Raw genomic sequence first — 26,613 nt, 5'->3', positions numbered from 1 at the left:
CTATAAGGAAATCTTTATCATTATGTTTTGGTCGGGTTCCTTGTAGAGGGGAACCAAATTTGAAATAATTTATATGAAATTTCGATGGTTATCAATACAGGGTAGTCAAAAAAGAAGAATATTATTGAAGTTTAATAAACCGTCTGAAGTGACTTTAGTATATTGTCAAATTTTCAGATTTTTCCTAATTATAGTTTTCCCACAATCGATCGATGCACTTCCTGGATATTTATCCTGTATATTCAGTAAGTAAATAACAATACAGTTTAACGTTGCTTTAATATTTCATAACAACTTTCCCGACAACTCTCGAGGACCTAGATGTAGTCTAAAGGAATTAAGTCGGGTCACTTGCAGGCTACCTGACGAAACCATGTGTTCCATTCATTAGTCAATATTAACTATGGGGTATCATTATCCATGATAGTTATTAGTGTAAAAATCGTTTTGTTATTATGGATACCATTATGTGTTACTTTTGTGTGATTATAGGATATCTTTCCTGTCCTACCTACCAACTCACTATTGTCCATACAGGAGGTGACATGAGCTTTATTCCTAGTTGTCGGCTTATATTCAAATCAGGCACAACATCAGGGCATTATCATTCAGAAATGAATTCTGTTATGAATATTTTAAATGGTTACCTACAAATTAATCCAGCCCCCACAACAAATTCTAGGAAGGCTGACATGGTAAAGAGCCTGCACGAAAAAAGCATTGTTCACCCCTTACTTGCTCAAATCCGAATTATACAAATTGATTGAGGTTCTGCTTGAACAGGGATATAACGTTTTGCGACTTCCACCCTACCATCCGGATTTGAATCCCATTGAACTCATTTGTCAAAAACAAAGTGTCTCAAAAGAATGTTACTTTCAAGTCGGAAGATGTGAGGAAACTGGTGGAGCATGAGTTTGATCCAGTCACTTCCCAGGAGTGGCAAAAGCGACATGTAGTAGATATGGAGCGGAAATATTGGTAAAATGAAACATTCACAGACGTTCAAACAGAGGTAAATTCGGTGATTATAAATTTGAATGACGATAGCACCACAAGTACAAGCAGCAGTGAAGATGAAGAAAATTTGTATTCAGATAGTGACTGAAGTTTATATTTTTGGATAAGTGTATCATCATATAACCTATGATACTGAATAAAATATGAAAAAAATTACAATGTTCCATTTGCAACCCTGATAAAAACTAATTTTAGGTATGACAGTGGCCGGCAAGGGGCTTATCGTAATTCAATAGTAATTTAATTTGGAGAGTATATACCTGCGCGATCGCTCTCTATCTGCCGTGGCGTGTACTGTACTTGTTTTCATTATGTAGGAAGGGGGTTTCCAAGCCAAAGAAGTAGGATTGGAGTGAAACATTTTTTGTTTTTGTAAATCTATTATTAACGGAATGACAGGAACATTAGGGGTGGTATTGGAATAATATTGCAACAAGAAATATTTTTTTGAGTCATATATTGATTTGCATGCTCTAGGTTCATCTGAGAGAAAAAAAATCAATTATATTCGAAGCAGTGGGACCAATCTTACAAAAAAATTACTGATCATTGTTGTATCCGTGAATATATTCAAAACACCCTTTTACTTGTTATTTAATTTTAACTGACTTACATCCAAAAGAAATACCTTTAGAGCTATCTTAAAATGCCTCTCGCACGAAATGATTTTCCGTTTCGATAATAATATTTGTAGGACGACTATAGGAACCACCAACTGAAATTTTATTTGATGGTTCCAAAAAAATTATCTGAAATTTTGAAGTGTTTTTCATTTATTGTACTGCTTCTGCCTCTATATACTCCAATCCGAAGTATCCTAATGCCTTAATCGGGTTTTTCTCTTTCGAACCAATCAGGAGATTATTTCAACTATACTGATGTAAATGTTTGAAGGTGGTTGACAATATTTCATTCAATGTGAATTCCATTAGTTCGGACTTCCATTGTCTAATATAATATAATATGATTTGAAATCCCTGAAAGAACAAATAAAATTGAAAATTAAAATGAATTGCTGAAAATAACAATTATATTAAGCCGAAAGAAAGCCTGAAATAGAATTACAAAAAAATTGAACAATTGAAGTGAACTGAACATTAAAAGATTCCAAGCCATATTACTCCAGCCAGGTAGGGGTTCACGCTGGCTGGGGGTGTTTGGATGAAGATATTGTTCACCTTCTAACGGATGACATGAGGGCCTCATTCGACAGAGTGTCTGGGTCTTCTATATCGGGAGGAGTCGTCTACAGTATAATCCGTAGCTTCCCTGACTAACGGATTTTCATGGTTTTCGGCACAATCAAGGACTTGCCGATTCCTCTACTGAATGGACTGCTGAATGGAAGCAGCTGTAAATCTCTGCGGATGGCTTCATTCCGTACGAACCAAAGAGCATTCACAATCATCCTTATTAGCTTATTTTGCAATCTCTCCAAAATGGAGATATTTGACGGAGTCGCTTGTCCTCAGACGCCTGAAGCATACATGATGACAAGCTTGAACATCGTTTTGTAGATCGTAATTATGTTTTCAAAGCTTAATTTAGAACGTCTGTTGATCAGAGGGTACAGACCAGCTATCCGACCTTCGATCTTTGCCTTCACGGTTGTGATGTGCGGGTTCCAGGTGAACCTACGGTCTATTAGAAGACCGAGGTACTTTACCCGCGCTTTCCAGTCGATCTCCCTTTCAGAGATTCTCACTTTTCTGACCGGAGAAGATAGCAATCTTCCCATGGTTATCGCCTGGATCGACTGGACTATTCCTCCGAGACATGACTATTTATAGGTAATTCGAGTGCTTTCATCTATCCCCTCTTTCCTTTGTCCGCTTCACCGGTTTAGCGGAAGATGACCGTTTGGCGAGAGTTGACCGTTTCCCCCTTGATTATGGGTTTCTATATGTTGCGTATCTCTACGCCAGCTTGGCTGAATACGTTGTAACTTGAGTGCCTTCATTATCGTTCATACAAATTTGCAAAGACTAGGAAATTTTTTCATATATTCTTGGATGTTTTTGTTTATCTGAAAATGTGTAGAAGATAGACAACTTTTCTATGTTTTGCTGTTATTAGGAGTAGATATTATCTCACCTCATAACACTGCGTCAGAAATGAAACTTATTATACGCCATATTGTGAATAAATCAGTAGTTTCGGCTTCAACCGATGATCTACATTAGGCTAATTGCACACACATCGATTTTGGAAGGCCAGTATAAAATCGGTTGATATTTTATTGGTAGCGGGTGCTTGCAAACTCACCGGATTTTTACCGGTCACCGTAGTTAGCACGCACTACCATAACTAAGGCTTATTGCACACCCACCGATTGTGGACGGCTGATTTTATACCGGTTTCCAAATTCCAATAGTGAACCACATGTGGGAACGGGACCTGGCACACACACCGACTGGTGATCGTAGTTGATCACCGCACACGCCGACCGGTGATCGTCGTCGATCACCGGTCTAAAATCGGCCGTCCACAATCGGTGTAGCTCTAAAGGTAGGTCTAAAGTGAGTGGGTCTATTCAACCCTCCACCGTAACCTACAATCGGTGTGTGTGCAATTAGCCTTTAGCCGAACGACAAGTTTGGAACAATGACTAAGACACATCGTCACCACTGATCATCGTCCCTTTGTGAAACGGGTCCAACAATGTTGTGTATTGACAATACAAACAGTAATTTTATTTCATAAGTGCTTTTGATATAATACTTTGCGCTGATAAAACATTGTAAATAGAATGAAAATGGTTATTCAAATACAAGTATTTTGCATTTAACGTTAATATTCATAATTACGAGTTAGTAAAATATATATTCATTCATAGAAAATATTGCGTTTGGAAATAAATGCCTCGAGCTTGTTTGAAAACAAATTTAACCATGTTTAATTTTTGGAATGTTGATTTCATAATGGATTTCAGTTTATTTATTTTAGTTAGTCTTTTTTCAATGTAAAACACGACTCTTCATGCGATTTATTATTATTTGCCCTGACATTAATTAATATCTGTTCACCGGTTCACATTCGTTTGTTTTTGGTATTTATTCGATCACTAACGGTATTTTTAAAACTACTATGGCGTTAATAAAACTTGACTTGTCCGATGGCTAGTGACAGAATTGGGCACTACAGAAAAATCCTTAAGACGCTCTAAGAGCGGTGCCTGTGCGAAAGTTGCGATTTAAGTTGGATTTGAATCGCTGGACTTCGAGGTGTACTGAGTTGAACCTCAGTCACAAATGAGCAGTTACAGTCCGTCGCGTATTTCTGATATGTAACGCTCTTGGTGGAATCACCTCCCGTGAAAGTATCTATAAAAGAGAAACAAATCTCCAACTTTTCTTCAATGTTCCAGACCACCAAGGTTATAAGTGATGTTCGTGTCTCCAATCAGACGGATGGTTCTTTTCTGAATGGAATCTAGCAACTTCAGGTTATGCTTAGGGGCGGAGCTCCTTACATGAGAACAATACTCCAAAGAAGCATCAAAAGTTGCTGAGGTGTGTACAGTCTTCTGATTCGGAACAGTGTTCCAAGTTTTTGGGACGCTGCCTTTGCGATTCCAGCGACATGATTGTGCCAAGAGAAATGGAGTCCCTTTCAACCCCCAACAAACTCATTGAAGTAGAAAGCGGAATTTGGTAAAAACCGATGACTGCTGCCGGTGAAGATGTAAATCTACAGCCGATGTCCTGGAATCCAAATGGAATGTCGAGTCAAGGGTGCTGTCGTCATCAAAGCATTATTTTGTTGACGAAACTCTCAGCGTCAGAACCAAACTTCAGAAATCAGATCATGTTGAATAAAGAAAAATAATTAATAGAAAAATTAGTTTTCACTTTAACTTCTTTGAATTTATCAAATATGAGCACTGGCCCATTAAAGGTAGATTCGATCATAGTTGTTTGAAATAGGCAACCCTATGCAGTCTTTTGCGAGTATAATTTTTTTTCAATTCTCACTCCCTCCATATTTTTTTTCTTTGAGACACAAAAAGGCAAAAACTAAGAAATAAGTCAATCGATCTATATGACTCACAGAGTGTGAAATTTTTGATCATACAGGTCTTGAAAGTTCATACCAAAAAGTTTTGTCACAAAAAGAATCATTAGTGTTTTTGTTGTTGAAAACCTGATATATTTTATGGTGTTTTTGTTTCTACTAGTAATGGCATATTTTGCAGAACGCCTCATAAATTAACTGATTATATTAATAAAGTGAATCAATGTTTCCTTAGTTGATCACTCCAACTCTCATGGCCAAATTCAACAAATGAACTTCTAAAAATATCAATTAATCATTATGAATATGCTTTAGTATCTGAAGAACAATGTTCTCATAGATGATACGTTGAAGTTATCATTTTACCACAGTAGTTGTAAAAAATTACAAATTCTAAATAATCACAAATCCCAACTAACTATTGCAACTCATACATAGAAAATATATACATTATACGAACATTTTTCGAAGATACGGTTTCAAAATATTAATCTTTTAACTAAATTGTCGTGATTTTTTATTAATTTGTTTTGAGAAAGCAATAACTATCCGAAAGTATTTCAAATAGGTATAGAGTTATCATGGAGAAAATATTCAAATTATAAATGTTATGTACAATTACTATGCAGCTACCCAATATTTGGAATTATAACACGGTATAACACGGTATAACACGAAACGACACAATCATGGATATTAATTTTTAACAAAAATTGTTCAACACTTTCCAAGAGATTCTATGGAGTAACCCTCAACGTTTTTTTAAAAAGGTAATATGTTTTTCAAATTGCAAATGATTTTCAGTCTGAGTTCGTTATGAATTCATTCATATTTTCAACCTATAGTGAACATTTGCTGAATAAATGTTTACGTTCAGAATACCAGGAACATACGAATACACTATACAGATAAGTCAAGCTCGAGACATATACTTCCGGTTTTCTGGATTCAATCTAATCTGGGTTAAGTGAAGGTAGGGCACGGTTTAAATGGAAGGTAAAAGTAAAAGGACAGGAAAAAAGAAAGAGGGTGGCCTATATAGTTTTTTGTTAGATTAGATATAATTGGGAAACATTGTTCGCGGTATGAAGGAAACACATCTCTTCTGGGGAATATTGCAGTACATATTTCAAAGTTCATCAACTATATTATTGACATTCTTTGTCACGAACTCACATCTATAAACAGGGCCATAAATGTTTTTCGAATGAGAATAAATTATACTGATATTACTTTGGAGAAATTAAACTTCAACAGAACTGACAAATTTATTATTATTTATGGGAACAAACTTCAAGTAGAAAATACTTGTTAATAAAATATATCGAGATTGCCATAAGCGAGGACAATTATTTATATGCCGAAGTGATTTTTATTTTTCTATACTATACAATACATACTGCGAGCTCTTTGGTAGTTCAGAATAATGACTGAATTGGAAAAGTCCATTATTTTTCTCTAGGAACAAACCCAGATAGTTCTAAAATATTTTTTGTTACTTCACCATCAGTATTTTTCAGTCTGGCATCATTTGATCTACATAGTACATTCTGAAGTATACAGAAAACGTTTCATACAGGAAGAGTCGAACATTTGTTCAATATAGAAGATACACAAATATTTGATAGTTTTGCTCTGCAATAATAATAGGCGTATTCGATATTGAAGCTATTATACACTTAAATACTGGTTGCGATTTCATAAACTGGTTACTAATATCCCACAATGAATTGTTACTTGAACACGCTCTTCTATCAACAAATTTGAAACGAACAAACAAATAGAAAGAAATTTGAATAATATTTTCAGTGTTTGACTATGGAATGACAAAAAAATACATTTTTTATATTTTTACAAATCAAGGAAGTCATAGTTATTTTATAAGTCCATGGATACAACCTAATTGAAAATAACTCAGCATATGGTGCTAAATCATTTGTGGTGTAGAATTAATCAGAATTCAGTACAACCATCTTTTTTTGTGATTTTATAACACTACCAAATACAAATTGAAGTTTATAAATTGATTTGATAATCAATCAAAAATTCCTGAGAGGCGAACAGTAATTGTGAATAATTATTATGTGATGCGACTTATCATGTGAATGTAGATGATAAGTCCGACAAGGCTGTTGATGATTCGTTATTGTTGTTACCACTGGCTCGAAATTTTGAATTGATGCCTTGTTATTCACTCAATATGAAAATTCAAGTAATCACTTTTGTTTCGATAAAGATTTCCTCAGGAATTGATCATTTCATTTTTGTAAACAAATATGGAAAAAAATTGACATCGTTTCTTTTGTAGAGGTATCTTTAAAAAATTATTATACTGCAAAGTATGTATTGTATAGTTGAAAATGCAATTTTCACCAAATACCTATTTCAATTGATTTTTTCAGCGCCTTCAGAAATGAAGATATTTTATTTTAAAGCGGTATACTATTATTTCATCTTATGATGATTAGCGAGTTTATATAATATTTCACGATCATTCTTTGAGTTATAGGTATCGGCAGAACTGATATATACATTAGTTACTGGTGCTGTGAATTATGTTTGAAAAAATCACGTTCAAGTATGTTGATAAATAACGTTCATGTTCTTTCTTACACATTTTGAGATCAAATTTTTAGTTACTAGGCTATTACAGATACTTTATCCATTAGCAGAATCGTAATTACTACTGAGCAATTTGCAACTAACCTCATAAAAAATGAATTGTTCTAGAAGTGATAAGTGTGGACTGATTGATATTCATTTACATAAATTCGAGATACAAAAATTAGTGGATTTCATAAAGCTCCACAAATGATATTCATTTATATTTTTAGTTAGATCGTCAACGGAAATATCAATTTTCAAAACGAGAAAAATTCGAATTATTTCTATAATGCAGTGTGTTTCTCATAATTTTCAACACCCACGGATACTTTCTTTGTGGTCTATAAGGGAAAAAGATAAAAATTCAACAATCTTCAAAAACGAGCGGTTATAACAGGTACAGAACACACTGCATCAGAATGACTTCCAGATTCAGTTGATCTGAACAAATAATGCTATTATTAACAGTCATAGGTCTAAAATACCTCAGAACAATGTTTCCAATTATAGATAGTTTCGCTTGCAAAAGTTGTTAGTGAATGATAGCCACTTACTGTAGATGAAGACACAACATTAGTAGACACAAACAGAAGCCAAGACGCGACGTCACTCGCCTGAATCGCGTTCGATAGAAAAAAATATAACACAGTCGTACTGGTAGACACTAGGTGGTAGTACATAATGTGATTTACAGCACTATAGCACTAAAACAGAGCTGCGGTAAAATGCTACATTAACTAAAAAAGTGGTAAGTATCACACTGACATTCGACCGAACAGAAACTCATATTGTTATATGAATAAATCACAAAATTGGGATTCATGGATATTTTCTCGATTTAAAAACTCACTATTCATAATTTGACAGCTGACAAAAGAGCTGGTACTATTTTCATGGCTAATTGATCCAGATACACATTGTAGAAAAAATTATCATGGTATTGTTAATATTCGTTATTCTAGATTTCTGAAAATTCAAGAGAAATAATTTTTGTTCCACCCTCTCCAGAAGAATAGGTACTTTGGTTTACATTGAATTAAAAATTGTATTTGATATATTGATTCGATAGATATTGCATGATGAAAAAATGAAAATGTATATGTCTTTTACATGCAATACTATATAGAAGTGATCTGGAAAAAACTTTTTGGCTTCCTACTTCTCTATCATTAAACTAAAAATGTGGGAAACTTCCATCTTTTTCTGGAAGCGATATAGAAACGCCACACAACCGTTTCAATTTCACAGCGAATGTTTGGAGTAAAAACTGAATAGGAAAAATCTATTTTTGTGTAATTCATTATTCATACAAAAGTACTTTTTTTGAAATGATCTGTCTCTTCCATGTAAATCATTCATATGAAAGTAGTTGTTGCGAATGGGGTTTTTCTTTCAGTTTGTACCTGAAAGAAACTCCATTGTACAATCTACATATATTTTTCTCGCGTTTTTTGGGTTTCTCAAATCTTCGATTCAAAATAAAGAAGTAGAAGGCCAAAAAACCTACCTAACAACGGTCTCTTTTCAATTTGAAATAAAAGTTGTCTATTGATTGATGATAATCTTCATCAAATATCAAATTCTAAAATAAACGTTCCGCCGCTGATAACCCTTAGGAGTTGATGTGGGTCAATAATTAATAAAAATATGAGTACTTTATTACATACATAGAATGAACCAATGTAATAATGTTACTAGATACATAATCAAATTTATATATGTGATATGAGAAAAAATTAAAAAAACCTTTCAATTATACTATATACGAAGTTTTTTATCGACCTTTTAAAGGTATTATAATTTTTCTCAATCTGGAAAATATGAAAAATATAATGGAGTACTCTATACACGTGTAGAGAGGGCAAACTTTTTAGTTCACCCCTGAAAGTTCACCCCGATAAGTTAACGTGTTTACCAAAAGTATTTTTCACAAAGAAAAATGTCGTATCTATCAGTAACTTCTCGATTTAATAATTCAGCTCATCAAAAAAGGGTTATGAAATTATATAATACCTATCTTAACGTTTCGGATGCTGACTTCGTCTTCAGCATTGGAAAAAGTCTCTGAGTATATTACCAGTTTGTATATAAGGATGTGTAAAATTTCATATTTTTTTTGACATCACATAAAATAACTTTTTGCATATAAAAAATTCAACTAGACATTTTTTGTTAGGGTTTTTATTTCACTTATGAATATGATGCAAAATTATATGATATCTATGTTATTCTCAAAAAACAAGTTTATTGAGAACATATACTTTTTCGTTCATTGTCACTACAATGTATCAAACACTTCTCAAAATACCAAGTGTGATCATAAACTTAGACCATTCTGTATGTAAATAGATATCCTGATGAATTCACTTAGTTAATTGACTTTACATTCATCTCATTCCCATATTGTTTACAGAATTTCATAAAATTTATTTTCCTAAGCGAAGTGAATTTATTATATATTCGAAAATATTAAAAGACTAACTAAAACCTTTTCAGAGGCCTAGACGGTTAATGTGTTTATTATACCTCCTTTATGAATTAGCGAATTGTATGGTTGCCAAGAATTCAGTTTATGTGTTGCATAACAAAAAGGTAGACTACGACCATTCAAATTTATAATAATTAATGGTGAAATTCACTCGAACGAGACTGCCAAATTTCATATAAATAAATTCCTGTCACCTGTTGATACTTCCTCAAAATGCATTTCCGAAATTGTTTCAATGTTTCAATATATCATTTGTATGTATTTGAAATCTCATTTATCAAAAATTTACAGCAGTACGGAAGTCCCACATAGTACTTTAATTTCGTAATATATTCTGTCCAACGGAGCAACAGCCAAAACATTATCATGCATAGTGCACGTGATTTCCCAGACAAGGATGCTTGTACAGAGTCGCACTGAGGAACGACCGATTTTTTTTTCATAATATACGGCTGTATATAGGATTTTTTTTTAGGTGGAGCGTAGGAATACCAATTAGCAGTTTCTTTAGCCGTATCAGTACTTGACATTTTAAACACACACCATATGCGTTAAAATGTAACTGACAACTCGGGCACTGTAACATGACTTCCGCCAGCCGATTGCAGTTAAATCTGATTGGCCAGCGTAAGGTGGCTTGTTCCTTTTACCCAATAGATGTAAATGTGCGTGGTGATCATGCTTTAATCAATCATTTATCATTGTTTGGGAAACTTTGTTTGTAGGATAGATATAGTTTAGAGAGTTCAAACTGTCCATTAGCTTTGAAGTTTCGACTTTATTTCATACTGTCAATTATCTAGAACTGTCAATTATGAAAAAAATCTGTGTGGCTGTCCCCCTTCTCTGTGGAGATGGTATAAATACTTCGGATTGAAATAAATCCGATTGATTCAAAACAATTGTTGCCTCCTGCCCTCCTGCCTTCTTTTCACTCGAAAATATTTTTTCTTGTATTAATCCACGTCTTGAGTAATGATGAATGGAATTACATTCTAATAATAAGTGTCTATATTCATAATTTGTTGTGGAATTGGCCACGGTGGTAGTGCGCCCGACTCACGATCGGAAGGCCGTGGGTTCGATTCCCGCCTTGACCAGATATTTTTCTCGAGAGAATTTATCTGGTTGAAGCTGGGATGATTCTGCAACCGTGTTAAGAATCACACGTTAAAAGGTAAGACCTCGTTAGTCCTTAGCTCGCACAAGTTTCTCAACTTCTGAGAGTTGTCGTTCGTATGGGGCAACAGCTGATTAACGGAAAAACACATTTTAAAAAGATTTCAAACAGATTATTAAACAGAATTGCATCTGAATATTTCAGACACGGATTTCATATCGTGGAAACGTTTTCAAATACAATCATTATTATTTAACCAAAACTACCCCTGTACCTTGAGGTGAACGATGAATGAGTCCAACAATCATGCTCCATAAAAATAAATGGGACAAAAATTACAATTATTTAGCAAGTCATTCTTTGTGTAAGAAGTCAGTGTTTTTCATTGGCCTTTTTAAGTATTTTCACCTTCTGTAATTTTTTCAGATTGTGAAGGTGAAAATCCCCAATTGTGTTTCAATTTGTTAATGAAAGGGAGGTCTAAGACAAGTATTGATATAGTTTTTTAATTCACAATATGGATGAGATGATGAAAAAACATATAAACTCTGGAGCATTTGCGTGCCCGAATCACACATAACTATCATAAATTTAGTCAAATCAATCAATTTGAACTTTAGAATATGCCAAATGTCAACTGATATAGCTGTACTTATTCTTTCAATTGCCATTAAAACTGCTTTGTACTGATTACTGATCACTGTTCATTTTGTTAGCTTGTTCCAATACACATATTTATGAATACAGACTATTTTAATCAAGAGGTCCTACTTCAGCTCAACGTTCTTTTTCATAATTAGTAAAGTTAAATATTGAATATATCTATTATATTATAAGTATATGACAATTTAACAGCCACACTTTGCTGTTACTGATATTTATTGTGCGATTGATATTTACAACGATAGTAGAAGACCACACTACCCAGACCTTAGCGGCGTTTTTTCCAAATTTGGCCTAAGGCTGAGAAGGCAGTTAGGACCTGAGCATTTATATATACAATACAAAAACGATGTGTAGAATTAAAACTCAATAATAGTTTATACAAAATCTATGTTGATACGATAATCATAAGTGAATATTACATCCTGAAAAATTTCAGCAAAAAAGTGAGAAGTCGAAATATTATTGAAGGCAGAATAATAAAAATGCTGGTAAATAATTAACAATGAGTACTTTGGGTTTCATATGACAAAATAACACCTCTGAAGTGTAAGTGTGAGAGTGTAAACCCATGAGAATCACATAAATATGCCGCATTTTTTTTGTATACTACCAATATCAGTTCAAAAATCCTTGCATCCCTGTGTCAATCTGAGTTCTGTTCGGTCTGAAGTCATTTACATAGAAACCCTGCGAATATTAAACACAACAGCAAAGTGTTTGGTCTGTACTTTGGTTTTAATCGATAACAATAGAAAATAAAGGTACAATTCAAATACATGCTTCAGATGTATATAAATAAAAGGGATACTAATAATAAACTGTAGACTCCAGATAAAACATAACTAAATCACTCAACATTTACATATGGCCTAGGATTAACTAAACAACAGAGGATGTATGTCTACGCGCCGAACGCCACGAACACAAAAATAAAAAGAACCTGTCGACCAACATGACAAAAAAAACTAAATACCAAATAAAAACAAAAACATTTAGTCGAACATCCTCGTCATTCGTCATATACATCATATAATTTACAAGCGGTTTGCCAACCGCAGTTAACTAGTAAAAATATCTCACAGTTCATAAAAATAGCAGCTAGATCCTGAGATTTGCACTGCACTGGCACGGTGCTGGGTGAGAAAGGCCGGCCTGTCGGGCCAGCCTTCGGTCAGCGTCGTTCCTTAGGCCGGCCTTTCACTCGGTTGACTGGCTCGTCTCTTTGGCTAGTAGGGTTTTGAAGCATCTTTGGCCCGTTTCAGTTGGACCTTCAGCCTTTTGGTACCGATTTGGAACCCATTCATCGCAGATATGGCTTGTTGAGCGGATTGGGCGTTATCAAACGACACAAACCCGAAACACTTGGACAGGTTCGTCTGTTTGTCTATGAACACCTTGGCAGAAATAACAGGACCGAAAGGTAGGAAAGTTGACGCCAGGTCCGTGTCAGTGAATTCTTGGGGTAGGTGGTAGATAAACAGGTTACAACCATCCGGACCTGAAATATAAACAAGACGTTAAGTTGAACAATATAACTGTCTTTTGGATTAACGATTATAAATATGAGAAAATGTGAGCAAAGTAACCATAATATATTTTCATATCAATGAGCAATAAGCGAAATTTTGTGTTGATTGGACAAACTAAAGGGATAGAATGAGCAGAGAATCCATTGAAACTGAAATTACCCAATTTGTGCGTGGAACTGAAGGTGATCAGAGTACACGTGGTATTTGTAATTCAATCTATATATCTATCTATCTATCAAAAGTTGAACGATTATGAAATCTGTTTTATGAATCTTGACACTACATATACAGTATGACCCAGGATTGTTGTTACAGGAGGGGTTGAAAATTTTTGAATGATGTTTTGCGGTTATGGGATTAAGTTCTGCTTGATGATAAATGAATTTTGAGAATATTTAAATTTCCTGAAAAACAACCTGGTCTTCACGGAAAGAGAAAACCAGTTTCCTTTCAGATTATGTATTCTTTTCATTCATAATATGTTGAAACGCTACCATTAAACATTGTTCAAGACAAGACATTATGCCTCTACAATATTCCAGGAAGATAAAGGTCGGTCGGTATCAATCGACAGCTGTGTTAGTCGGTGGTTCAAGCCGCGGGCTAAACGATCGATTTTCACTTGCTATCGTCCAACCCGTATTAGCATTCACACGTTAAAAGGTAAGACCTCGTTAGTCCTTAGCTCGCACAAGTTTCGACTTCTGAGGGTTGTCGTTCGTAGGGGCGCGACAGCTGATTAACGGAAAACATATTTTGAACATTTTTTTAAAAGGTGAGTAAATATAATTTATTATGCTTGACTTCAAACAATGGATGTTCAATCAAAGTTGCTAAATCTTTCGGAATATTTGTATAGAGTCATAATTTCCCATACTTTTCTCAGTAACATTTTGAAGTTCTTGAACAAATAGGATATATTACCCCAAGAAAAAATAATTTTTTCTTCACGGTCAAGACTGTTTTTCGAAAACCAAATTTTCTCTTAAAATCATTTTTTCAAAAAGCAGAGCTCAATCCCGCAATCTCAAAACGAAATTAAAAAATTGTCAGTCCATTGCACATCTTGTAACATCAATCCTGCGACAGGCTGTATACGTATGAATTACTTTAAAAATATATAAGAATAATAGTACAACTCGTTGTTGAAACACAATCCTATTATTTTATGATGAAAAAAATGTGTTAAGTTATTGAATATCTAAATTTATATACAAAAAACTGACACATTCTCTAAAATCCATTGTTTTACTTCACTTTTCAATACATCACAAAAGCATCAATTTAAATTCATATTTATTAATCTACTGATGTTTGTAACCATTTGCTAGTGCGGTGCGATAATATCGTACCGCACTAGCAAATCGTAGTATCGTAGTGTCCAATAATGTCGATAGTTCCAAAGTTAGATACATTGCCTTCTTGAGAGATGGAAAAAATTTCGATGGATATGCCAAAACTCTGGATAATACCAGTGGCCATTGACATAAAATCAACAGCACTCTTTATTTGCAAAGAATAATTTTTATATACTTTTCGTTGATCAGTAAAAGAAATTCATTGAACTTACATCAGTGCTGTCCACATTATCGACATTACTACCGACCAGGGTTCTGCTTAAGTATATTTAACTACAGTCGTTTCATCTGAGATAAGACGGGTAAATCAGTCATCTAGACGGGCATTTCCTAGATGTGAGACATCTAAAAATGGTAGCTCCCTATTGTTTCAATATTTGAGGATCTGTTGTTGATAATCAAAATACAGTCAACTGTCAAAAATCGTAACTAAATCATCTGAATAAGAATAAAAATTCATTTTTTCTCAAACCTTTCATACCGGGGAAACTTCTCTGCCTCTTAAGCAATAAAGTTAAGAATAAATATTCGTCTGGATACGACGAAGTCCCATTAATTCTACTCAAGAAATGCCTTTTTGCAATTACAGAACCATCCACATTTTTAGTGAACCTATCATTTCTTACTGGTCATTTCCAAAGTCTCTCAAAATTGGTAATTCCCATTCATAAGAAAACGGACAGATATAAATTAGAAAATTATAGACCAGTTACCATCACATCGGGTTTTTCAAAATTTTTTGAACACGCATATCTTGATAGACTTTTGGATTTCTTAAATAGGTTCAAACTCTTGGCAGATCATCAACACGGTTTTCGAGTTAATAGACCTACCAATACTGCAGTAATTTCTTTTTTTGATACACTGTTTGAATATTTAGAGGCAGGCGAGTGTCCTGTTGGGATTTTTTGTAATCTCAGCAGGGCATTCGATTGCGTCAATCATAATGCTTTGTTGTCAAAGTTACATTCATACGGCATTCGTGGCGTAACACATTCCTGGATTTCATCATTTTTAGAAAATAGGCAACAATATGTTACAATTAGTAACCACAGTACGAGTTCTTATGATAAATGTAATTCAAGTTTGTTAAATGTTTCAATGGGTGTTCCGCAAGGATCGGTATCAGGGCCTATACATATTCTTCCTTTTATATACAAATGATTTGGAATCACATATCAGGAATACTTTTTCAACAATGTATGCCGACGATACGTCTTTAATAGTATCTGACATTGATGAAAACTCACTTTTAGACAAATGTAAATAAGCTTTGCAATCTGTTATGAACTGGTGCGGAGCTAATTCTCTCTATCTCAATGCTAACAAAACACAATTGGTTAGATTTCATAATCGACAAGAACATTGCGTGCCTATTCAATTCCAATTCTGGAAAAAGAAGACACAAATTTTTTGGGAACTACCATTGATGCATATTTGACATGGAAACAATACTGCTCGAATTTAACGAGTAAAATTATTTCATTAGGTTATCTCTTTAGAAACCTAACATATATCTTGACATATCAGCAACTTTTGGCACTATACCATGCTCAAGTAGCTTCCAGTCTGAGACACGGCATATATATGTGGGGTAACTTGACTTCGATATCAAATGTATTCGTTTCGCAGAAGTTTATTTTGAGAATAATGGCCAAAGCCTCAAAAAGGGCATCTTGCAGAAGTTTATTTAGACAATATAACATTTTAACTCTTGTCAGCATGTATATATTCGAATTGTCAATTTTTGTCTTCAGAAACAAACATAAATTTATCACCAATGAAATCATACATATTAGAAATGCTCGTCAAAAATATAAATTCCGCATACAGTATTGTCAATATAAGGTTACTTCTAATTCACCTTATGTGATGGGCCCAAGTATATTTAATAAGTTATCAAAAGATATTAAAGAGCTCAATAAAATTAATGAATTTACCTGAAATCTGAAAAAGTATTCAATTGATAGTTGTTTCTATTACCTAGACGAATTTTTTATATCATAAAATAGTTTTTTTGTGTTGTATTTTATATCATGTGTTAATTTTAGAATGTTTTTATATTGATACAGACAGAGCGTTTTCATGTGTTCTTCATTGCTGGACAAATCCTATACATATTCATATGTCAAACGGATAATTAATAAATAAATAAATCTACATATCAAACCCAATGACCATAAACTTATGTTTTTCTCAAACTAAACATAGCTAGAAGCAACATATATGCATTGGTAGTCGACAAGTTAATTGGGAAACGTAAAATCTTGACTTTTCAAAAAGTCACATTTGATTTTTTTCCATATAAAAAAATGCACGAATAGGTTGTATCAATTTTTTTTCAAAAACCGAATATAAAAGTAGATTCAAATTCATCAGGGTTCACTTCAACAAGTGTCAGACGATTCTAAAGACCATATGATGAAAACTTAGACGTGTGGTATTCACGAAATAAGCAGTGATAACTGTGACAAAAAGAATACTTCTCAGAATAGACGAGCTATTAAAAATCGGTTCAAGGAACACACGGTTGATATTCGATTTCGTAGCCTAGAAAAGTCTAGTGTTGCTCGAAACGCTAGCAAAAACGTTCACAGAATAAATGAACATTGTTTGAAATATTGCAAAATGAGACATAAAAATAGGAAAGGTACCATTTTAAACATCCCACTGTTTATTCTTGTATGAATCGCTCAAAAACTTATAGAAACTTTCCCGGGAGTTTTCTTGCTGATTCGTGCTCAGAAAATCAATTATGTGTGACTGAAAGTTAAACTGGAAGTTCATGCTGTTAAACATGAATAGACGAAGTTGGATTTTCTCCTGACAATGAAAACTTAATTGGTGAAAGGCGCGTTAAAGAGAAAGTTCCATTGCTGGTGTGTGCGAACTGTTTATATTGGATTCTGCAAGGACAGATTATTGAATTCAAATATATCAATCACATCATGAGAGTGTTCTGAGAATTATTTCAATATGTATGCCTTTGTATAAACAGGTTTCTCTTCGTTTTTCACAGAAAGACGTTTCTGAGTTGCTGAGTTTTGAATTATTATTGATTTGGCCATTTTTGAAGATGTCGGTGTAGTCGCAAAAATGAAAACTCCAAAGGAAATAAAAAGTAAATTGAACTACATACATCATTTTCCTTCTGTGGTGCGCCTTTATAGGGAACACAGCGATCGATCACTTTTGTAACTACTTAATAATAGTCTCCACACTTTCTAAACTGATCTATAAAGTTAACTAGTTCAGCAATCCAATAATTTTTCTGAAAAAAGGTTGATTGGGTAACAGAATCAATTTTTTCTTAAAAAACCTGGCAAAAATCTATCGTGAAATATATTTTGGAATAGAAAAAAAAGAAGAAAAATGCGGAATTTGTGAAATGTTATTCTGTGCATGACATACTTTATTAGCGTGTACTCGTAGTTTCAATTCCGTGACAAGTTTTAGAAGTGATCAATTTTTATGGATTTGTCAGCTATTCTTCAACTTGAAACATTTTTCTTCTAAATGATTCAGAATGAAAAATCATTGCCTAATGCATCATTTTGTTGTCATATGAAGAATATAACGGAGAATATCGGTAAGTAGAAGAGGTCAAACCAAAGGGAAAAACAGACAACACAGGAAGCAATATCAATGAAATATTTCCACCAAAAATATTTTCAAAGAATAATGTCACATTTCCAAAGAAGTAACTGATTAAATCCCTAGAGGTTGAAACATTATGATAAATAAATGATGGTCAATAGTCCGTTCAAATTAGACCAAAAATAAGAGTATAGATACCTAAATACCCACCAAGCTGAAAATCAGTAAGATTGTTCAAAATATGATAAAAAATGAAGTTTGAAATTTCTCCATCTCTCCCCTGTATGGAAAAAAAATTATTCAAGTTTCGCGATTTTCAGCAAAACGGTGATCATAAAAATACTTCAGACTTCAAGTATTTGGAACGTGAAAATCTTCATAATGCAAAATATCAAGTTAATATTTGAAAAATTGAAGTTCCAAATATAATTAACGAGTGGAGAACTGATTATAATACTATACTATACTACGAATCGGACACGCAGAAGTTGCCAGATAAGACTGACTTTTCTGCTAACAATGTCATATACCAGCAACAGTTCACCATATTTTGATAGGATGTAAAATCTACAGGATACATTGCTGAAATTTTTGCAAATGAGAACCCAACTTCATATGTAGAATTAAAACATCTGGCATGAAATGAATCTATTGAAAACACGTTTCCTACATCAGAATTTGATACGCATCATCCGTAGATGACTAAAACTAAATCTCAGAACCAAGTTAGGTCTCTTATTTATATTTTGAAAAACTATCACATGTATTGAATTCCCTTAAATGAGTTTCCAATATTAGTTACTGTGTTATTTTGGTACTGTGTTTCAATTTATAATTTACTTTTTACACAAGTATTGGACAACCTGAAAGACAGAAGAAGTAAAAGAAAAAGTCGGTATGTTGGTCAAACTAAGTGGACTACAAAAACTCGTTACAAAGAAAAACTCTTGACCATAGAAATCTAATGCTGAAATGCTTGAAATTTAGATGGTTATAGTCGAAGTAAACGATATTGTGCATATTTAAAGTTGACGCCACAATAAAAGGCCAAAAAATCCATTAATCGAAAGTGGAACTAGTTCACGTGGACTGTAGACTTGGCAGTTCGTATTGGATAATTTTCACTAACTGAGTTTGATTGACTGAAGAGTCATAAAATTAAATTTTAAGTCATGTTACGCTGACGAATAGAAATCGGGGAACGTTATCGTCGTTTTCAGTTCAGGAACTGATCGCGATTTGAGTGTTGAAATTCGATATTGGTGCAGTTATAAGTAGTTAAAATTTTTGTTATCTGTTTAAAATATGGCGTCTTTGGACAAGCACTGATAGTAATAACGAGTGTGATAACAACGCAGACTTTTTCCAGTGTAGTGATTCCAATAGCGATGGTGAACAATGCGAAAAAGAAATACCACTGAATAAGATTCAGATGCATTTGAATATTGAAACACAGAGAGTATGTTTCAATGTATATGAGAATCTACATCTCAAGTTTGGTTTCGAGGGAAACAAACTATTACAAACAATATCAGATTTGACCGAAATTTTCTTCTGAACTGTACAAATAATAGTAAAAAACAAACCTCATCAACGCAAGACGCGATATGATACAGGATTACCAAACTTTTCAGTTCACCTCGATGAGTTACCGCGTGAATTCAAAGAAAAAATTTCTATTTATCAGAAATTTGTAGGTACGAGAAATTGTTGAGAATGAATCATGATCATTTCTTGCGAGTAGAATACTATATTATTTATATGATGTTTAAAAATTAGATTCATTTGAGGAAGATATCCAAAATCAGAGTAATACCATTCAATCACAATTTGAACAGTGAGTCATAGATAAAATGTTATACATGTTCTGGAAAAAGTTTGTAATGCACAAATTGATGAGTGGATCGATTCAAAAGAATCCGAATGTCACTGCAGTGGCATCGTTTTCGATTAGAAATCACATGAATGCGACAACAGAATAAACATTTCAAAAATCGTTAAATAGTGTGGAGGCGACTGTCTCCCATCAAAACACACGGCCGAGTGAATTGCTCTAAACGGTGCATTAAATCACGGTAAACAAACCGTAACTAAAATTGAGCAGCCGTAATTGATACTGACTTTTATATGCTCTTTTTCATTTTATGACTTTTTGATGCGATGCGTTTAACTCTTTCACACGGACTCAGTTTTTGTACCTATAGTGATAATTGGAGAATGAAATAGATGGTTGTTAGTCTCTTTAACGCATAAAAAATTCCATCACAAACACTCCGTTAATTTTGAAAAATGCGTACCGGGTGAGTTCACTGTTAAAGTGAGATAGGTTCCATTAGAATTCTAATGCCCAAAGCGAAGAGTCGTCTAATCTGGCTTGGCAAACTAATCCAACAGAGGAGCCACAAGTTGATGAAACTAAAAATTATTGATTCATTTGGTATCACGTCTAAATGAATCTCACAAGTACACAAATGAGGTCATTCAATACAAATGTACAAAATGAAGTGTGCAAATTCAAGACCAAGGGCAACTTTTCAATCAATAGGTATGAAATTGTCTTATTTCACCAGCAATAACTGAATTTCCTGGTAAATCGACAGTTTTGGAACTTCTTAGTAATCGCAAATGGATAATCGCCTGTGTACGAGTCTTCATCAGAAATGATGTGTTTCATTTTTAAGATTAAAATGTTGCTTTACTGAAGTTGCCAGTGTGTGGCTGGCCGTAATGTCATCAAAACATTCTCTTCGATCTATACAAGTAGTTTAATGAGTGAAGATATACGATGCTAACGAATCACATGTAGAAACTAAACTAAATTGTCCCTACAAAATAACAAAATACCAAGACTTTGAATGAAGCAATACATATGTGACACATCTATAGCCGCACGTAAAACCGACTGTGGCGTGGCGAGGCATGCCGTGGCGACGGGTTGCTATGCACAAGCGACTGTGCGATTCTCTTCCCACTGGTTTGACGTTGTGTATACATTTGTGTTCACTACAGTATACATAATATATGTTTTACTAGATGAATATTTGAAAAAAATAATTGATAATAAAATATGTCTGACAGTGATGATTCAGAAAGTGAAAGTGGGCAGGCACCCTCTTGCAAAGAAAGTAAAATCACACTATGAACACTATCAAGTCTTCAGTGAGTAGATTATATTTTTATATTTTGTAATTAAAGTATGCCCCCGTATATTTGATCTATCTCAAGGATCAGTAAATTTCAAATCTAATCTCTTGGTAGATTTTCATGACATATATTATTTCTAAATTATATTGAAATATATTATAAATAACTAAATATATGAATATATAATGAATATTAAATATGAATGAATTATATTGGAACTTCATCTAGCTTTTCCTAACATGACTAATAACCAGTCCGTGCAAAGCTTATTGATGAATCATCTGAAAATGGAATTTTCAACAGGTGATGATCGACTGTATTGCCGAACATGTGCCAAACTAACTGACTGTTATAAGGAAATAAGTAAAGCTGAGGCACCAGTCAATTGAATAATAACACTGATGATTTTCAATCTAGCAGACCACTATTATAATTTTCATGCAGTCATTGTTCATTGTGGTTCTGGCGTTGAATTTGGCCATTATTACGCATTGGACAAAGGCGGATCGGACTGATTTAAGTTTGACGATAGTCGTGTCACGAAGTGTTCTGGCGATGTATTGAATCTATTGGAGCATCTGGAGACACCCTACATTTTGTTTTATGAGAGAGAGGACATTGTTAGATCAAGATCTTCAGATGATGTGGTGCTGCAGGTTTTTCCGGGTTTTCCTGCAGCTGAAAAAGCAAATGCGTCACTGGAATCGATGAAGTCGCCCCGGAGCGACAATTAATTTTTATTGTTGTTTTATTTCTAAATTGATTAATAATTGATTTCAATTTCATTCTAATGAAAGATAATGTACTGAAACACTTGTCTGTAGAATAAATTTCACAAAAACTGACAAAATTGTGTTTACAAATCAGCTGGTAGCGAGTAGCGCACGAATGTTTTTTGCTTATTTATTAGCCATGTTGGAATTCTTTCCTGTATATTTTAATTACAAATTTGTATGAATATTTCAGTACCCAACAATCATCACAGGGGTCACAAAATATCAATAATGATGTTTCACATGTGCCAGGCGTCCCGTGACGGCTCACACTTTTTTTCTGAGTTTGAACTATTTTGCATTACCTTCGTAATGATATAGAGAAATCTATGCTATTCAATGCTATTCTGAAAAATGTCTTCTATAAGTTTTTTGAAAGAACAATAAACACATCATCAAGTATTCCAGTAACCAAGGGCGTCACCAGCTTATGACTAAGGGGAGGGGGGGGGGCAATGGGGCAGTATTATGGAGGATAAAAAATATGAACGCCTGGTACAGTCGAAAGCATGAAGCGTTACATTTTGGAAGTCTTTGCCTCGATGACGATTGTAATAAGAACGGTTCTGATATCAATGTATAAAACTTCACAAGCCCTCGAAAGCACAATAACTAAATCAAACTTTTAAACACAGTAATAATTATTACTTTTAACAAAAATAATATTAAATTGAAATATAACCTGCGGGGATTTTTTTGCAAAACTTTCAACCACTTTATCATTGAAATTATTTAGGTTTTCTTTCATTATACCTCTGTGTACACTCATCATGGCCAGACCATTGAGGCGATCTTCTGCCATGGTGCTTCTTAGCCATGTTTTCAGTCTACTGAGGCTGCTAAAGGATCGCTTTACTGTACAGATCGGGCATGGTAGCGCGATCAAAATTTTCAATGCTTTTTCCCTTACGGGAAAGAAGGAATTAGGACATCAACAACTGTAAGATTTGTTAGAATAAGCCTATCGTGCCACAATTGCTGGCAAAGTTCAATTTCATTCTTTATGTTCGGTAAATCATAAAACTGGGCAATAAATTCACAAGTTTGTTTCAGATTTTCAGTTGTCATATTTTGCATCTGCCCGGGTGTAACATAGATAATGCGAATGATGGCGTGTTTTCTTCAGCAAAACGTACTTCAAAGGAGGTGATAATTAAATCCAAGTATGCTATTACTAAAGACCTCTTCCATTATTCTGAAGGGCTTTCTGCTGGATGATTGCTTCTATGACGTTGTTTCCCCGTAATACGCGGCATTGATGTAATGTCCTCCTCCAGTCTGACTTTCTCCGCAACAGCAGTAGCTTCCTTTCGCCTTTCAGTTTTTTCGGATTTTCACGGTGGTTTTCAATTAAAAGTAAAATCCTTTCAACGTGTTTCGAGGCTTTGACCACGTCCAAAGCTACAGATTGGAGTATGTTGACAACGGGTTCCATCAAAGCCGAGTATTTGGCTACCAACATAATCCCGAGAATGAAAGAAATTCTGGAGTAGCCGCATGCAGTTGGAAGGCACTTTTCCGAGGTGCACTATTTTTTTCCTGAGATAATGTTTGTAAGGCTTCCAGAATTATTGGAAGATTTTCTTTGAAAAATCTGATGGTTTTGTGTTTCTCCCTCCATCTTGTCTCGTAAAGTATGAAAATATTAGGTATCAACTTTCTCTTCAAAATTGATTTCCGAAAAAATTTAATAATATCTATGGTGATTCCCTTGACATTTTTAATTTCAGGAAGTGAATTAAATCATTGATAACTAGATTCAGTTTGTGGGATGAGCAATGAAAGTAGGGGGCTTTGGTGTACTTTTTGCGTGAAATTGCTTGTACCCCTCCGTCTTTTCCTGACATCGTTGATCAACCATCAAAACCAAAACCAACGCATTTATTTATATTCAGATCTTCTTTTGTTTTGAATTCTCATAATATCAGCCTTAATAACTCTTCCACAATATTTTCTACAATATACTTTTTGTATAATTTACGTTTTGTCATGCGATGTGGAAGGAAGTTAATTGCTCGCATTTTGGTCGCTTTGCGGCTAGCTACATTTGATCTCTAGGGGTGGGCAACTGTCCCTCTATCCCGCGTTGGCGACGCCCTTGCCAGTAACTTTTTCAGTAAACATGTCAAATTTATGATGTCTTGCATAGGTAGGTGACTATATTGAATTTGCAAACCATTACCTCCCAAATGACCTACAGAGTAGCATCTTTTCAGTGTTCAGTGGATTTCTTTGAGGTAAAATGCACTAATGGTAGGATAGTATAAGAAATTTTCAATCTTCAATCTGTATGGAAAAATGTTTTTTTTAAACAGGTGTTTCTTTAGGGTACATAACTATTAAAGAAAATGTTTTAACAGATAGAATTCAATTACCATAAATATATTTCATGAAGAAAATTTCTTGGGTGGTGACTAATGTTCAATATTACGAAAAAATCTAATGATATGCACAGAAAGAAACTAATAGTATACATCCTTATTGCTGAATGTTTTAATGCATAAGTTGAACACAGCAGCTTCTAGATGAATAGTAGACTGTTACTGGACGTTATTGAAGTTTCCTTATACATTTTAATAGTTGATGTGTGAATTTGGTGGTTTCAACAAATCTTTCAGGTGCATTTGAAAAACAAATTCTTGAACAAAAGCTCTCATACTTACGCAATCATTTCCACATTACATTTTTTGCTGTGAAATTTCAAACGAATCAAATGTATCTCGATGACGTGAGCCTGTTTCCAATTACGAAAAAAAAATTGTAAAAAATTTATGAAAAAAGTACAAAGAGAACGAATGAATATCAACACTATCTAAACATAATTCAAAGACAATGAGTTTGGTAAAACATGGTTTTCCAATGTTTCAATCACTCTGGGTTGATCCTTAATTTTTTATTCCTGCGTTGTTTGGATTGGTTGATTTTTATTATTGTTGAAATATCTTGCATATTCAACGAAACAAAACTAGATAATTGAGACTACTGTTTCATTCCCAAATTTTTGTTCTTGTCTACTTGATATTTTTATTAACATTGACAACTACTATTGCGAAAAATAAAGAGGCTGAATGTTTCAATATGTGTTGACCAATGGATCATTATCATTATGAAAATAATATCCATGCACTATGTCGACCATAACATTCGTAATTCAATAATTAAATTCTATAAGGCGACAAAATGATCGTTGGTATGATCGACGTAAATCGAGTTGTTAGCGGAATTTGATTCGAGAATATAAATTATCTAGTTACTTTCTAATGAGTTTATTACTAATGATTTGTTTGTCTCAATGAATTTATTCCAATGTACTTCAAAATTCTTCATTTGTAATAATAATTATGTTGTATAACTGGCTGGAATATTTGTAAATGAATGGAGATATTTATAATTCAGATTTTTCACATTTCGGCTATTCTATTACCTATTTGTATGAAGCAAAGACAGATTGGAATATAACCAATAGCATTGAGTAACTGTATAATATCATTTTAGATAATCATTAGATAATTATATTTCAGCTGTTTTGGAAGTCTAGATGATTTTATCGAAATGAAATGAATATATTAAAAAATTACTATTCTGAATCGAATTCGAAACATTGATCGCCCAGCTAGCCGTCCTATACATAATAATTTGGCCACTGTTCCCGACGGAAAACAACTCTGATTTCCCGGCTTATTGTGAAGAATATTGAATTACACCCTACAGATTCACGTGACGGAAATAACACAATATTCAAACGAAGGTAATACATATCATATATTATGGAGGAAATTAAGTGAAATTATTAGGGACACGAGACCGCTCAAATACCGTCTCGATATGATCTGATCTGCATTTATGAGAAGAGCATGTTTCAAAACCATTGTATACTTATCGCCCAAATTCCTTCTCACAATCAACGCATATACCACTGAGGATGTCTGCCGCAGTAGCAGACGAAACGGTTGATATTGTAAGTTCTATTCAACCAAGGTCTATCCACCCGGATGTTGTGACCCATTGTGACCCAAAGCATTTCAATGTATAATGAAATCCACTCGCATATTTTTCAATTTGATAACTTGTTCTTCTGTGGATTGGAAATGTTTTGAAATGGTGAAATCTTTTCTGTTGAAATTTGCTGTCGAAAAACTGCACTATATGTGCAGTCTCATCAGTTCAATTATGGTCTAGACGAAGTCTAATTTTGTAAGAACAGAATAATACTGATCTGCAACTGCATGCGCTTCTGTCTTCTCTCAAAAGTGCAGGTATTTGATGTTGAAAATTGATGATTATTCATTATTTATCGAAA

General features: G+C 33.8%; 1 protein-coding gene across 7 annotated transcripts in view; it reads right to left on the bottom strand.

Annotated features, from left to right (window-relative positions):
* LOC111505991 (CUGBP Elav-like family member 1) overlaps positions 1-26,613 on the bottom strand; it is a 901,046-nt gene that overhangs the window by 5,298 nt on the left and 869,135 nt on the right. For 6 of the 7 annotated variants that reach the window (XM_074183776.1, XM_074183777.1, XM_074183779.1 and 3 more), the window contains one exon: positions 12,629-13,410. In XM_074183776.1, coding sequence (XP_074039877.1) covers positions 13,139-13,410 — 272 coding nt within the window. In that variant the 3' untranslated portion in view covers positions 12,629-13,138. Of the gene's footprint in view, positions 1-12,628; positions 13,411-26,613 lie in introns of those variants that run through there. The other variant, XR_012467628.1, reaches the window with a different exon arrangement.

The sequence above is a fragment of the Leptinotarsa decemlineata genome, unplaced genomic scaffold (assembly GCF_025532065.1).
Source record: "Leptinotarsa decemlineata unplaced genomic scaffold, Ldec_3_MD MMD2_tig00026345_RagTag_RagTag, whole genome shotgun sequence".
Lineage (NCBI taxonomy): Eukaryota > Metazoa > Arthropoda > Insecta > Coleoptera > Chrysomelidae > Leptinotarsa > Leptinotarsa decemlineata.
This window is presented reverse-complemented; position numbering and strand designations above follow the sequence as displayed.